This window comes from Piliocolobus tephrosceles, chromosome 6 (assembly GCF_002776525.5).
Source record: "Piliocolobus tephrosceles isolate RC106 chromosome 6, ASM277652v3, whole genome shotgun sequence".
In the NCBI taxonomy this organism is placed as follows: domain Eukaryota; kingdom Metazoa; phylum Chordata; class Mammalia; order Primates; family Cercopithecidae; genus Piliocolobus; species Piliocolobus tephrosceles.
In genome coordinates this window covers 47,804,587-47,819,419 of record NC_045439.1, presented here as the reverse complement: position 1 = coordinate 47,819,419, position 14,833 = coordinate 47,804,587, and the positions used below count along the sequence as shown (strand labels likewise).

At 39.9% G+C, this 14,833-nt stretch overlaps 1 protein-coding gene across 3 annotated transcripts in view; it reads right to left on the bottom strand.

The window, feature by feature from the left end:
* Positions 1–4,844: 4,844 nt before the first annotated feature.
* RTN1 (reticulon 1) overlaps positions 4,845–14,833 on the bottom strand; it is a 284,614-nt gene continuing 274,625 nt past the window's right edge. For 2 of the 3 annotated variants that reach the window (XM_023231670.2, XM_023231678.2), the window contains 5 exons: positions 14,526–14,664; positions 12,982–13,051; positions 12,349–12,395; positions 12,202–12,260; positions 4,845–5,651 (listed from right to left, as the gene is read on the bottom strand). In XM_023231670.2, coding sequence (XP_023087438.1) covers positions 5,609–5,651; positions 12,202–12,260; positions 12,349–12,395; positions 12,982–13,051; positions 14,526–14,664 — 358 coding nt within the window. In that variant the 3' untranslated portion in view covers positions 4,845–5,608. The remainder of the gene's footprint in view (positions 5,652–12,201; positions 12,261–12,348; positions 12,396–12,981; positions 13,052–14,525; positions 14,665–14,833) is intronic. The other variant, XM_023231662.3, reaches the window with a different exon arrangement.

Sequence of the window (14,833 nt, the reverse complement as noted above, 5' to 3'; positions counted from 1 at the left end):
ATTACATTGATTTATAAGCCAAACTGAAGCATTTCCTCCATTGAGCTTATTAAGTATTTAAAAACTGGCTGGGAGATGCTAAAACCATATGTTATTAAAAAACAAGTTAAATTTAATTTTAATAATACATTTTAAGAAGCAGTCTTAAATGTCTTGATTCTAACATGTCAAATGCATCATTAAAAAATCACTTTGGGGAAGATATAATTCAGTGTGATAGTTTTGTTATAAAATGCTAGTTACTTAAAATGTTTTAATATTTTTTTTAAAAAGGTTGATGTCTCTTCTGTTATATTGGCTACCTCATTTCTGTCAGAGATGGCTAGAAATAAAAGTTGAAAAAAGTCACCCTTCATATGAACTGTTTAATTTTTATGAGTATTATTTTGACATAGGCTGCCATTAGTCACTTAAGAATTAGACTTCTGTCATAATTTAGTAATGACTTCTCTTGTTTTATAAAAACACAAACATACAAAGCAAAATCCAGAGCAGTTGTATGTTTAAAGAAAGCAGGCTAAGATGAAGTGTTAATTCTGAAGGAGCATTTTATCATTTTAGGGAGAAACTGTTGAAGGCCAAAAGACTGAGGGTTGTGATCAACTCAGTATACCACTGGAGGCTATATGAGTAAACAGCAAACTGTTCTCATAAATGCAGAATGTTGGCAAATTGACAAACTGCATCTGCCTCCCAGAAGGAATGCTGAGGGCAGTCATGACCCAGGCACAAGTGTTTCTTATGATTAGCCAAATCTGAAGCCTGTTAGCAATAATATGAACCTGTGATCAATCAAGCAGCTGACCAATTGTTAGCTCCTCCTCCCTGCTCTTTCTACTCAATACATACAAAGAGCTGTAGAAGCTCAGGGCTGCTGCTCTTGCTCACTAGAAGCCAGGAGCCCTCTTCTTCTTCCCCTGGGAACTTCCTTTAAAACCGTTTCTTTTGTTTTTTTTTTTTTGTTATTATTTCTATGATCGTCCCCCTTCCTTAGTCTTATAATGATGGTCTCAAGTAGTAACAGTAACTGTCGTAGTGACTGTCTCAAGTAGTAATTGTGGCAGTCTGCCACAAGAAACCAGAGACAGCTGATTCTAGCAGAATTGCTTTCAAAGACAATGATGGCCTAGAATGCAAATTAATGCATTTCAATTTACTTATCAAAGAAAATGTGGTCGGCCAGACTGATTTTGTAACATTGAATTTAATACATGTATTGAATTAAGAAGAAATTAAAATCATAAACCACAAAAATAAAATCATACAATAAAAATCCGACTGAGGAGCTTGAGGAGGGTGCCAATATCAAGCTCTAGGGAAGCGGGTCAGCGTCTGAAGGCAGGTGGCCCTTCTGCCTGGATCAGTAGAGGGTCCATGACCGCATTTGGTGTGAGCTCCAGTGGTGGCTCCTCTGTCTGCCCAACGTGCATCACTGCACACAGAAGAGTGCTAACCTTCTGATGCTTGGCGCAGCCCTATTCAAGGACAATGTGGTGACTGCTGGAACCTCACATCTGTGAAGCAAGGCCCAGCAATCAACCACACCCCACATGCATTTGGGTGAGGTAGAAAGCTGTGGGACTACTCAGCAGTGATTCCCTACAGGGAGAAACAAAATGCAGAGATAGGTCTGGGATCTACACCAGGAGGAAGTCTTTATAGTGTGGTAAGGGCCCATACAAGCCCTCAAGTGGTGGCGGGGTGGAACTGTGCACCACCCCTAAACCAGATATGTTGAAGCTCAAAACGCCTGTACCTCAGAATGTGACTTTACTGGAAACAGGGTCTTTATAGAGATAATCAAGTTAAAATGAGGTCCTTAGGGTGGGCCCTATTCCATTACGACTGGTGTCCTTATTCAAAGGGGAAATTTGGACACAGAGGGAAGACGATATGAAGATACACAGGGAGGAGGCGCCCAGTGACTGGAGTACCCATCTGCAAGTCGGGAGCACCAAGGATGGCTGACAAATGCAGACATTAGAAGAGGCAAGGAAGGGTTCTCCCTCAGAGCCGACAAAGAGAGCATGGCCCTGCCAACATCTTGATTTTGGACTTCTAGCCTCCAGAACAGTGACAGAATAAATTTCTATTGTTTTAAGAAACCCAGATTTTGAGGCTGGGCATGATGGTTCATGCCTGGTAATCCTAGCACTTTGGGAGGAGGCTGAGATGGTGGATCACTTGAGGTCAGGAGTTTGAGACCAGCCTGGCCAACATGGTGAAACCTTATCTCTACTAAAAATATAAAAATTAGTCGAGTGTGGTTGCATGCCCCTGTAATCCCTGCTACTTGGGAGGCTGAGGCAGGAGAATCACTTGAATCCGGGAGATGGAGGTTGCAGTGAGCTGAGATTGTACCACTTCACTCCAGCCTGAGAGTTTAAAAAACAAAAACAAAAACAACCAAAAACCCAGATTTTGGTACTTTGGTAGAGTAACCCTAGGAAACTAACATGGGTGGGGAAAGAGCAGAGGACATAGAAACGGTCGTGCTTTATCCATTAGAATACTGCGCTTCTTCACCTGCTCCTACTGCCTTCACTCATCCATATATGGGCTGTAAGAATTTTCTACTGTTCACAGCTTTCAGAATCACCTCACTCACTCTGGGTTTTCCAGGGGCTCTGCTCTTGGTCCTCTTCTCATCTGTTCACATTACTTCCATCATCTTGAATATCATCTGGGCTGATGCTCCCTGTAGAAACACAGTATAATGTGCCCCATGTTCCATTTGTGAAAAATCTACATCCATACCTATCATTTTGTAAGCCTGGAGTTTCCTTAGGAATCTTCTCCACCACTGCCAGCAAAGAGAGTTCCTAATTAGACCTTCCTAATGAGCAGCTGCCTGTGAAAGGAATTCTGGGTCTATAGTATGGGGACAATGCTGCAGATACAGATATTGAAGATTAATTATATACAATATAGCCATGTAGAAGAAACTTTTATCTAAAAGGTTGGAGGCTGAAAAACATAAAGAAAAAAAGAAAACCCTCTTCTAAATCTAGTAACCATTAAAAAAAAATCAGGCAGCAAACTCAGCTTACTATCTTCCTTCCCCAAATCATCTCTTCTGGGCTCTGTCCTGGAAAATGGCATTGCACCCCGTTGATCAGCGAGTCTTAGTGCTGGGCTAGGGTGAGGCAACTGAGCTTCCTTGGGTGCAAAATTCAAGGAGGCACTCACTCTCAAGGCCAGCTTTCATTCTGAAGCCCCACAGCTAGTTGGTTACCAGCTCCAGTCCAATCTCCCTCCACACCATCTGTTAGCTGCACCTATCCATGGTGGGTGCTTGGCAGGTATGCTGGGTTAACATCAAGGATCAGGGACAGGTGAACATCTTTCTATTCTTTCTGTGGCTGTTCTAGTAAAGATCTGGGTCTTTTGGCACCCGGGTGGAGGTAGGTTACAATTATCACTCTATTCATCTAGCCATCAGTATCTTGCACCTTTGTTGTGTCTATGTGACTCTCTGAGATGTAGAGAATAAAGCCCAAACTCCTTGGCACAGGCATCCAAGTTTCTTCCCATTGTGATCTCAACCTACCTTTTCAGCCTTATCTGGCACCATCATTCCCACCCCAAGAACTTTACAACCCATCTAAGCTTGTTTAACTCACCATTCTCTGCATATGCATCACACTCCACATCTTGGCACTTTAGCTCATGTTCTTTCTTTATCCGGGTTGGACCTTCTTCATCTGGCAAAAACCAAATTCACCGCCCCTGAGAATCTTCTGTTGCTCAAACCCTGCATCATAGCTCGTTTTTTTTTGGAGACAAAGTCTTACTCTGTTGTCCAGGCTGGAGTGCAGTGGTGTGATCTCAGCTCACTTCAACCTCTGCCTCACAGTTTCAAGCGATTCTCCTGCCTTAGCCTCCTAAGTAGCTGGGATTACAGGCAGGTGCCACCACACCCAGCTAATTTTTGTATTTTTAGTAGAGATGCGGTTTCACCACGTTGATCAGGCTGGTCTTGAACTCCTGACCTCGTGATCCGCCCGCCTCGGCCTCCCAAAGTGCTGGGATTACAGGCGTGAGCCACCGTGCCTGGCCAGTGGCTCTTGTTTTATGCTACCCTTTGCTTAGTTAGCATTTCCGCATAGCCACCCGCCCTCTCCCCCAGCACAGTGATGAGAGTTTCTGGCTGCTGGCACAGTGCCAAGTGATCCCTGTAACCCTCACACCACTTTGCATAGAAGGATAACTCCACAAATATTCACTGAACCCATGTGTAAAACTAGTAAAAGGCAGCTTTTTATAAGCAATCATTCCTTTTTTTTCTCCAACTGCTACTCCTTTCATTCACTTCTACCTCTTTGTCTTTGACGTTTGATTGTAGCAGTGAAACAAAATATGCAATTGGACTTGTACAAAAAAGAGTGAGCAATTATTAGAAGATTTCACATGGTAAGAGCAGGAATTATCATCTCTCTTATTCACAGCCCTATTCTTAGTGCTTGGCACACAGTCAGTGCTTAATAAGTAATTACTAAAAGGGTGAGTTCATGGCAATTACAATTGTTTTTGCCAGTGTTTTGTTGCATATTGCTGTACGGTTTATGTAAGGATTTATATCACTTTCAAGTTTTTTAAAACTATCTTAAATATCTGCATCCACCCCACAGAGTACAATGTGAAGAGTGACTGACAGTTTACCACTTTTCAGTTTTCTATTAATGACCCAGAAAAACCATAAGCCAGGTTGGGGTTTGACTCCACAGTGCTGGAGAGAAATAAGGTGAGCACTTGCTCTCAGCCCTCCCAGAATGTCATTGAGTGACTTCATCACTTCGAGCTTTTGTGTTTTCTGGTGGGACCATGCATGAGAAGAGAGGGAGAACGTTCTACATTTAGTAACATTTATTTATGCATTCAGTATCAAGTACATAAGTGCAAATATCCAGAGTCCGTAACTGAATCCATTAGGAACTACAGAGAAAGTAATACAAATTGTAATAAAGTTAACATGCTGGTACTTTTTAGTAACCATACATGTAAATCAGCCCACCAATCCCATACAACAAAACTATGGCATGTTTGTTTTGGGTTTATTCATTTATTTAATTATTTTAAGTTATACAAAACTGATTACCATAAGTACGGTCGACTGTTTTTATTTTTACGTTGTGTGTGTTGGAAAAATGCTAAAACATCAGTCTACAATTCTATATATTGTTATTAAAGATTATTCCAACCAGCAACCCAAGGACATATAAGCGATTTCCACTATTGCATCAGAGCACTCGGCAGGAAAGGCCTAGCCACAGGGAACGTTAGAAGCTACAGAAGCATTGCAGAGAAGAGAAGAACACCGAAGAGGGAAAGATAACTTGGGCTCTCACCATCATGCACTTTTTTTAGCAACACAAAATTAAAAACCACATCTAATACACTTTTCTCTATACTTTAGTGGTTGACACAAGTGACTCAAATATCCTAAGAGTACAAGGAACAGCCTAAAAACAGCTGTTTTAAGGTTTGTCTCTAAGATTATGGTACTGGGGGGAGGAGGGGAACAATCAATTTGCAGTAACAAGTAAGAAGAGAGCTGTTACCACTCCAGACATTCCTGTTTGTGTCCAGTCCCTGGTGGGAAATCAGTTTACTCAGCGTGCCTCTTAGCGCCTGGGATTTTAGCCTGGATCCTAAAAAGACAATATCAAAAGGTAGTAAATCACAAGTGTTATTAATGAAACCATTTTATGTGTTGTTGCTTTAATTAGCTAAGTGACCAAAGAGCTTAGTATTCCAGAAGATATTATAGTCTTTATGTATGTACATCTGTAAATACTCTTGTATAAAGCAGTAAGAAAGAAGTAAAAACTGGATAATGAAAATAACAACAACAAAAAAGAGAATTGGAGGGAAGCTACATATTTTATCTTTTAGGTGGATGAACATATTGACTAATTTCAGGATTACAGAAGCTATGATATAGTTAGGGTGATTATTTATCCCCCATCTGGGACACTTCAGAAAGAGAGAGAAAGTGCTATTACTGACCATGCCAGGAAGATGAGCATAACTAGGAATGGTTATATAACTAGGGATGTAATCTGTTCCTATGTCAGACATAGGAAAAGAAACCTATGTTCACGCTCAGAGTAGTCTAACTACCCACAACTGGAATTTAAAAACCTGGGTCCTAGTCTCAGCTATTCTATTAATGAGCTATGTGGCATCTGGCAAGCTAAGGGACTTTCCTGGTCCTAAATACTCATCATTAAAATGTGGGCATAGACTAGCTATCTCCAGGGTCCTGAAATTCTGTGATGCTCATAATGTAGCAGCATGATTTTAGGACAGGTTTACACTGGAAGTGTTTTATTAATTTGAAGAGTTATGAGCTCATCGTGCAGAGCTCATCATGCAGATTTTGATTGAGACCTCCCTCTGTGCCACGAGGTACCCTTCCATGTACTGGAATTCAGTGGTCAACAAAAGGGAAAAGATGCTTACTCTTGCGGAGTTTTCATTCCTGTAGGAATTGAGGAGACAGAAATAAACTAGAAGACAAGAGAAGTTCAGATGGTGATAACTGCTATAAAGAAAAACAAGGTGGTATGGCAGGCAGCGAGGGGCACAGTGGTAAGGTGGGCAGTACCTCCTTTAAATCCATTCATCTGAGAAACTGATCCTCAGAGGACAGGAAGGGGCCATCAGGCCAAGATCTGGATGTGAAGTGTTGTCAGGCAGAGGGAGTAATGAGTGCAGAGGCATTACAGAGAGGACAAGCTGGCAGCAAGGAATCGAGAAGCTCATGTGCTTGGGATATGGATAGGGGAGGTCTGAAAGGCAGGCAGGGACCAGATGGTGGATGTTGGAGTTTGTGGGATGTGGTAAGGAGTTTAGATTCTAACCTGTGTGATGGGAAGCCTTTGATGAATTTAGGCAGGGGAATGACGTGATCTGATTAATGTAAGAACATCATGATGGTGGCTGTGTGAAAAAAAATGGGGAAATGGGAGTAGAAGCAATGAATAGAGGGAGAGAAACCCACAGCAGTCCAAGTACTAGAAGGCAATGCCTGGATTGTATGGTAGACATGGAAGTGAAGAGAGGGGAACAGTCTCAGGGTTAGTTTAGAGATGAGGCTGCAGGACCCACTGGATCTGTTCATGAACTGAATGCACAGGCTAGGATTAGAGGAAGAGTAATCAAGGAAGATTCTTTGGTTTTTGGCCTGAGGAACCAGGTGAAAATGCCATTTACCAAGATGGTGATGACCGAAGGAAATACAAGTTCTGGGGTAAGATTGCAAGATGTGTGGCTAAGTGAATCTGAACGGTCTATGAGACACTTTAGAGAAACCTTACATAAATAAGCAGACAGATCTGGTACTTAGTTGAAGAGGTCTGGGCTGGAGACACAAGTTTGGAGCCCTAGACATGAGATAACCTTTGGGGTCACAGGACCAGAAGGGAGGTGGACAAGAGGAGGAGAAGCCAGGAGAGGACACCGTGGCCGTCGTGGCTGTCTAACTTCTATTTGAATACTTGAATGAATGCCAGAGTACTCACTCCTTCATGGGGCAGATGGCAACTCTAATCATTACTCTTTCCCCCATATTTCAATCAAATCTCAGAACTTCTAAAATTTCCATTCACTGCTCTTGAGAGAAAAAGAGAAATCCTACTCTTTTTACCATGTTAGACCTCCAAGTATTTGAGAATGGCTGTGGTGTCCTTTTAAAGTCATCTCTTTTTCAGGGTAATCATCCCAAGCAAAGTTTACTCTTCACTGCCCATTAACTATCACATTTCTAATACCCTGGTCATCTTTGGGGCATTACTCCAATATATTAATGCATCTGTTAAAATGTCCAACCCTGAAACTGAATACAGATATGGAATGGCTAATGTGGAATATGACTGTTGCCTCTGTTGATTTAGACTTTGTACTCCTACTAATAACAACTCAACTTGCATTGATTTTTTAAAGATGCTTCAGCACATCATTGACTCACATTTGGCTGTGACCAATCAAGCAATTAAAAACCCCTGAGGTATTTTTTATTTTTTATTTTTTTGAGACAGAGTCTTTCTCTGTCGCCCAGGCTGGAGTGCAGTGGTGCGATCTCGGCTCACTGCAAACTCCGCCTCCCGGTTTATGCCATTCTCCTGCCTCAGCCTCCCGAGTAGCTGGGACTACAGGCGCCCACCACCTTGCCCGGCTAGTTTTTTTTGTATTTTTTTAGTAGAGACGGGGTTTCACCGTGTCCGCCAGGATGGTCTCGATCTCCTGACCTCGTGATCCGCCCATCTCGGCCTCCCAAAGTGCTGGGATGACAGGCTTGAGCCACTGCGCCCGGCCTCCTGAGGTATTTTTTACACACACACTTATTGTTACCCTCTCTCATCTATCCCTCCCCGCATTCTATAGCTGTAAAGTTGACTTTTTAGAAACCTAAATGTAGGACTTCACTTTCCTTATTAATTTCATTTTATTGATTTCAATTCAGCATTCTTGTTTACTCAAGATCCCTTGATTCATTTTGAATCTTGAGCTTGCCATCTTCTGAATTTGCTTTCGCTTCAAACTGTACATCACCTGGAACTTTGACAAAGATAATTGATTTGTCTTCAATAGTCTTGAGAAGTAATGGGGTTGAAAATAATGGGATCAAAGGCAGAGCCGTGTGTCACATACCTTGCCCCAGACACATATTTGATGGATCAATGAACATTTTTAGGGTCTACTATTTCAACCTTCTAGAATTCTACCACCTGTGCTGTCATCTGGATCATATATCTCCATGTTTTTCCACAAGGACACTAAGAAGACTTGTTGACGATCCCCACTAAAATCAGAATACTCACTGGCTAGGGAAGTCTATCTCATCTCAGGGTTTAGTGAATATACAATGATATATTCTGAATATCTACAGTTTTACTAATTCATTCTGCATTTTTGCTTGAAATCAGGCCGTCAATTTATCAAATACAACATCTAGAATCTTTCTTCTCATTTGAAGATCGTGACAGCTCCTTTCCAATTTTAGTTTTCAGGATGTCTTTTATTCCATGAGATTTATCAAAGGTCACTGAGAGCTTCTAGGTAAAATTACAAGCTATTTTGTCATCTAAAATATAACTCACCTAGACACAGGGAATTGTATTCACTTAAAGCAGATTTCTTATTATGGTCTCACTTACTCAAAGCTTTAATTTCCTCTACAGTGTTTATTTTGCCTTTTGAAATTTGAGGCATTTTTCCTCATTTTCAAAACTCTAAGAAGTGTTATTATATATTATTAACCCCCATTTTAAACTGGAAAACTGAGACAAACAAAGGTAAAACGACCTAGACAGGGTCACTCAGTATGGAGGAGAGGGTGGTCCTGGGGTCTACTGGCCCAGTCTGGGACTGTCCTCTACCTCCAAGCCCCATGAACTGATCTCTAAGCAGTAACAGGATGATGATGATGACAATGAGGGTTTCCAACATCCAAGTAAGAATACTTTACAGACATTACCTCATTTGATCACCAAGAACTCTGTGAGGTATTAACAATTCCAATTTACAGATAAGGAAATAGGCTCACAGAGTCACATAACATTTATGATGAGCTCATACAGCTAAAAATGCCAGAAATGGACTCAGTCTATCTGATTCTAACAATCATGTTCTTAACTGTTCCACTAAAATGGTGGAAGTTCTTTCACTGGAATTATTCTAAGGTAGAATTAGAATTTCAGAGTTTGAAGAAGCCTTAGAGTTAAGAACCCACCAATAAATTTCCTTCAAAATGTAGTGCCAGGCAAAACAGGTTATTTTGAAGAATTGTTATTTCCTCCTTTCTGATAGATAGGAAGAACCATGTAACTTGCCTAGTTTCTGTTTTTGTCCTAGCTACTAGGAAGTTAAGAGCCAACTCTGCCTGAAGCTCAATGACAGAAGCAATATTAGTCATAGCTAACATTTCCTTTCCATTCCTTTTCACAGCATTGATTTCCAATTGTAACTTAACAAGTACATTGTATATACTTTATATTCTCTGCCGTCTCTCTTTTTCTTCCATTTTAACCAGGCCATGCCCTTGTCACTTTTGTTTGAATTATGATAACCTCCTAGCTGACGGCTACATCTCTAGTCTCTCCCCTCTCCAATTCTTTTCTCACTAGACTGCCATAGTGATCTTTAAAAAACTGATGACATCAATCCCCTGCTTAAAAACATCAAGGGCTGGCCATTTCCTACTGGGTTGGAGTCACAACTCCACAGAGCATTCACCACCTGGCCTCAGCCTCTCTTCCTACATTCTTTCCAGTTTATCTTTTGACTCATTTAAGCTCTAGACATACTGGTTGACTGTTGCCTCTTGAACATGACTTACATTTTCATGCTTCTCTGTCTTTGCTTTATTACCTCTTCCTCTTGCAATGTCTTTCCCCTTATCATCCACATAACGATTGTTTACCATCCTTCAAGGCCCAGGACAAATGCCACCTTATCTTAATGGTTTTCCACTATCCCGTCCAGGAAGGAACAATTGTTTCCTCATCTCTCCAACTTTAGTATTTCATATAGCTCTACTGTACTTATTGTACTTATTATATTTTATTATAGTTATTTCTGTATAATTTTGTCTGCATCACTGGGCTAAGAGCTCTTTTAGGGCTGAGATCATTTCATTTATCTTTATACCCTCTGTACCTGTCATATGAAGTATCCAGAACATAACAGGTACTCCTCTTTTTGGACTCAACCAACAAACCAAATGAAAAAGTAATAGGTGTGATTTGTGATCCCCAAACTAAGTATTAGACAACTTAGGTCTAGAACTTCTGTCTTCCAGTTTCCAAACTCCTATTCTGGTGTTCTTTGCTATAGTTTATGAACACAGTTCCAGCTGCCAAAAAGTCACCTAGAGAGTTCATTAAAATATAAATTCCAGGTTACCAATCCTAGAAATTTTAATTCTATAGGTCTGTGTGGAGTCTTAGAATTCATATTTTTAAACAGGCTCCTCAGGTTTGGGTACCACCAAGTCTTGTACTGTGCTATGCTACCATTTCTTAATACAATATAAAATGATTATTTTATGCTTAATGTGTTGATTTTCATTAGGTATTGGTTACACCTGGGTCCAAGCTCATAAGTTCAGGCATTTTGAAATGTGTCACAGATCTCTCAAAGATCCAAATTCAACGTAGAATCCTATGAGTTCCTAATGACTTTAAGAGGAAATATGTAAATAATACACAGTAAAAAACAAGTTTATAAACTTCAGAGAGAACCGAAGCACATCACATATAATCTAATAGCAGAGGAACTTTAATGTGATTAGCCTTTCTTATTTTGTTATTACACATCTTTAACTACCTAAAATGCCTCTCTCTAAATCTGACCCTCACCTAGGTCCAGCCACATTATTATCAGATAATTAGATAGAGTTTTTGTGAAAAAGTCTAGTCCTTTGGTGACATATATTTGTAGCTAAAGATTAGGCTAGCTTTTTAATAAAATAAAATATTGAATAATAATTCAATATAAGAGCTATCACTTTAGCTGACTATATACCTAAAAATTGTATGTAAGAATTAGGGAAAACTCCTAAGTTTAATGACCACGTTAGCTGTGGAGATGTAAAACTGAAATCTCTATCTCCTAATATATAAGGGAGCCATAAAGTAAGGCTTAAGACTCAGGTTTAAAAAGCAGTGGTATTACACACATACACACTGTTGTTGAGTTAAAATGCTGTGATGTACTTAGTTGGCAAACATTTTATGTATTTTAAAGTTTTAAAAATAATTCAAAGCTTTAAAAGTAATTTTAATTATTTTAAAAATTAGGGCTATTCATTGTTTAAAAGATTAAAAATGTTAATTTAATTGTTTTCATTTGAATTAAACTGTTAATTTTACTTTTTTGAATCAAGTTTCCTTCTTTCCTCCAGTGCATCTTGTTCTTGTACATGGGCCAGTCCTTAGAGGTTAATATCATTCATTCATTAAAACTTACTGTGAAACCTGAAATAAACCACTGGGTTTTATTTAACTGAGAGTTAAAAATCTTATGCTTATTTTCTAAAATAATATAATTGAGAAGAGAATGAATATATGACTCCAGTAAGTGAATGATCATAAATCAATCAATCATTTTTCTATCTTCTCATTACCCCTACCCTAATCCACTCAAAGGCCTGTGTAAGAGAGTCTCTCTTTTTATGCATTGCACTATGTGACTTACTTTGCCACAACAGCATTTATGTGAGTCCTCACAAGTCCCAGATATTGGTCAATCTGTGCCTACACAAAGAAAAAAAAAATAATGAGCACATTCAAAGATGATGAGGTCAAAATTTAATGTCATTGTTTGACATCATGTAGAACTTACCTGGTGCTTAACATACACTACAGGTAGAGTAAACATTGAAACCACAGCTGGGATGAAAAACAAATATAGTATTAAAATTCTGAGTTATCAATAAGAATACACTTATAGACACATTTTAATATGGTTATATGATATTACAGAATTATTTGGAATATCCAGCATTTTATTTTATATTTTATCTCCTATTTTGAAATGCAATACCAGCATTCTAGATAAAAGATGACAGGGCAGTTCATAGGGAAAATAAAATGACGCTGAGCCTTGTACAGGTATTTTGTAATTATTCCTAGAATTAGGATAAACTCTTCCCTCCCAAGATGAAAATGAATCTCTATCCATAGTTGCCGCTGTAAACAGATCCAAATATATATATATATATACATATTAAGCCAAAAAGAAGCCAGTTATGTTTGAAGAAAAAAAACCCTTTAGACTTAGGAATTCATTATTAGTGTATAATATATATTACACTCTTTAATTGAACTATGATGGTAAGAGAAGTGCTCTGCATGCAGGGATCTCTGGCATTTGTTCCTAGGAATCTCTTTAAACAAACAAAAAGCTTAGAGCCTAGGAAGCAGCGTTTTCACAGAGGGTGTGAAGGAAGGCATATACACTCTCATCTGCTCTTACCCATGAGCAGCAGGGTCAGGCCATTGAAGAGAGCGCCAACGTAGGTCAGGAGCCACATCAGGACTGCAAACTGAAGAAAGAAAGCATTATTAGCGCTCCTAAAACCCTTCCTGACAAGTAAGAGTCTCATATCATTGACTTTTACTTAGAATTTGAATTTGAGTCAGAGTACATCATGATTTCAATAGTCAATGAAAGGCGTTGAAAGCTCATCACAGAATCAATGAAAGGGGATCCAGTCCTTAGTTCTCTTGGAACCCTTTGGATCACTTTGTTATAAGGCTTGAGGGAGTCAAGGAAATAATCTAGGCCAGGAGGGGTCAGCAAGCTGTGGCCCTTGACCTGTTTTTGCATAGGCCCACAAGTTAATAAAGGTTTCTACATTTTTAAATGTTCAAATAAAATCAAAACAAGAGTAATATTTTCTAATATATGAAATGATATTGAATCAAATTTTCAGTGTTCAGAAGTCTATGGGCACACAGTCAAGCCCTTCCTTTTTATACAGTCTTTTTCTGCTTTTGTGCTACAATAGCAAAGTTGAAAAGGTGCCACAGATGGTGTGGCTTGCAAAGCCTAAAATATCTACCATCTGTCTCTTTATGGACAAGGTTTGCTGACCCCTGTTCTGGCCCACAATTTTTACATTACAAATACAACCATGGCCTTAAAAGCACTAAGGCAAGTAATTATAATTGCCCTGGTATCTCTCTTCAGTCATTATATGGCCAAGTCATTATTCCAGTAAGGCATTTTGAGGTCAAGACTACATTTTTCACTTTTCCTTCTGCCCTTCTTTGAACAGTTACCAGACAGCTCCCGGTACAAGCCCCTGCCAGGGTGTGTATGAAGTGCTGTGGGAGCACAGAAACTTCACAACTACCTTGCCTAGGCTTCCCCAGCTCTGCTTATGGCCGTGCCGAATCACGATTGACTAACTTTGATTCTACACGTAAGTCACCAGGAGGCCAAAGCAACTTGTTCAAAGGAACCCAGCAAATTCAGTGAGAGCCCCAGGTGCCCCTGATCCTCATCAAGTGAGGGGCTGGGCATACCTCTACCCTTCAGATGGCTCAGCCTCACAACTGTAACTATGTAAGCACACTCGGAGGTCTTACTATTAATATTAGTAGAATCTAGAGTTTCTTTCAATGCAAAAGTATATATGGTTTTCGCATTCCCTATCTAGATTTTTTATCTCAATATTCATTTTGGGAAATTGTCGGAGGAACTAAAAATGGTTTAAGGAGAGAATCTGGTGTGTTTTAAAGACTATAGAGCTAGAAGCTATGTGACCTGGGTTTGATTCCATCTCTGCCAGTGACTCACTGGGCAACCCTGGACAAATGTCTGAGCCACATTTTCATCACTGGTGCAATGAAGGGATTAGACTGGTTCATGGTGCCATACAACTGGAGGTCTTCTGACTCTAGAATATAATTAGCACTTGCTTTTTATTCTTCTTGATGTAGCAGTTTATAATATTACACCTTTAGGGAAAATAACAGTCAAGACTGTAAAGTGAACAGTTTAAGCAACTATACTTTTAAGGAATCCACCAGGTCCTGGACAAGGAAGAGCCTCCTCAGTTCCTTAAGTGTGCTGTTCACGTAGAACTGCAGGCAGTCCGTGTACTTCTGAATCTGCTCCTGAGAAAGGGTGATCTCAAGCTCCAAGTAGGCCCTGTCAACAAACCATCCCCACAGAGAATTCCATCAGAGGGAATCATGAGACAGGCTGCCAAACCTCAGTAACAGCTAAGCGTTCCTACTCTCACTCTGAGGGTGAGGGCGGGTGTCACCTCTGGGGGGTTATGCCAGCCAGTGAGGGCCACAGGGCACCATACACACCT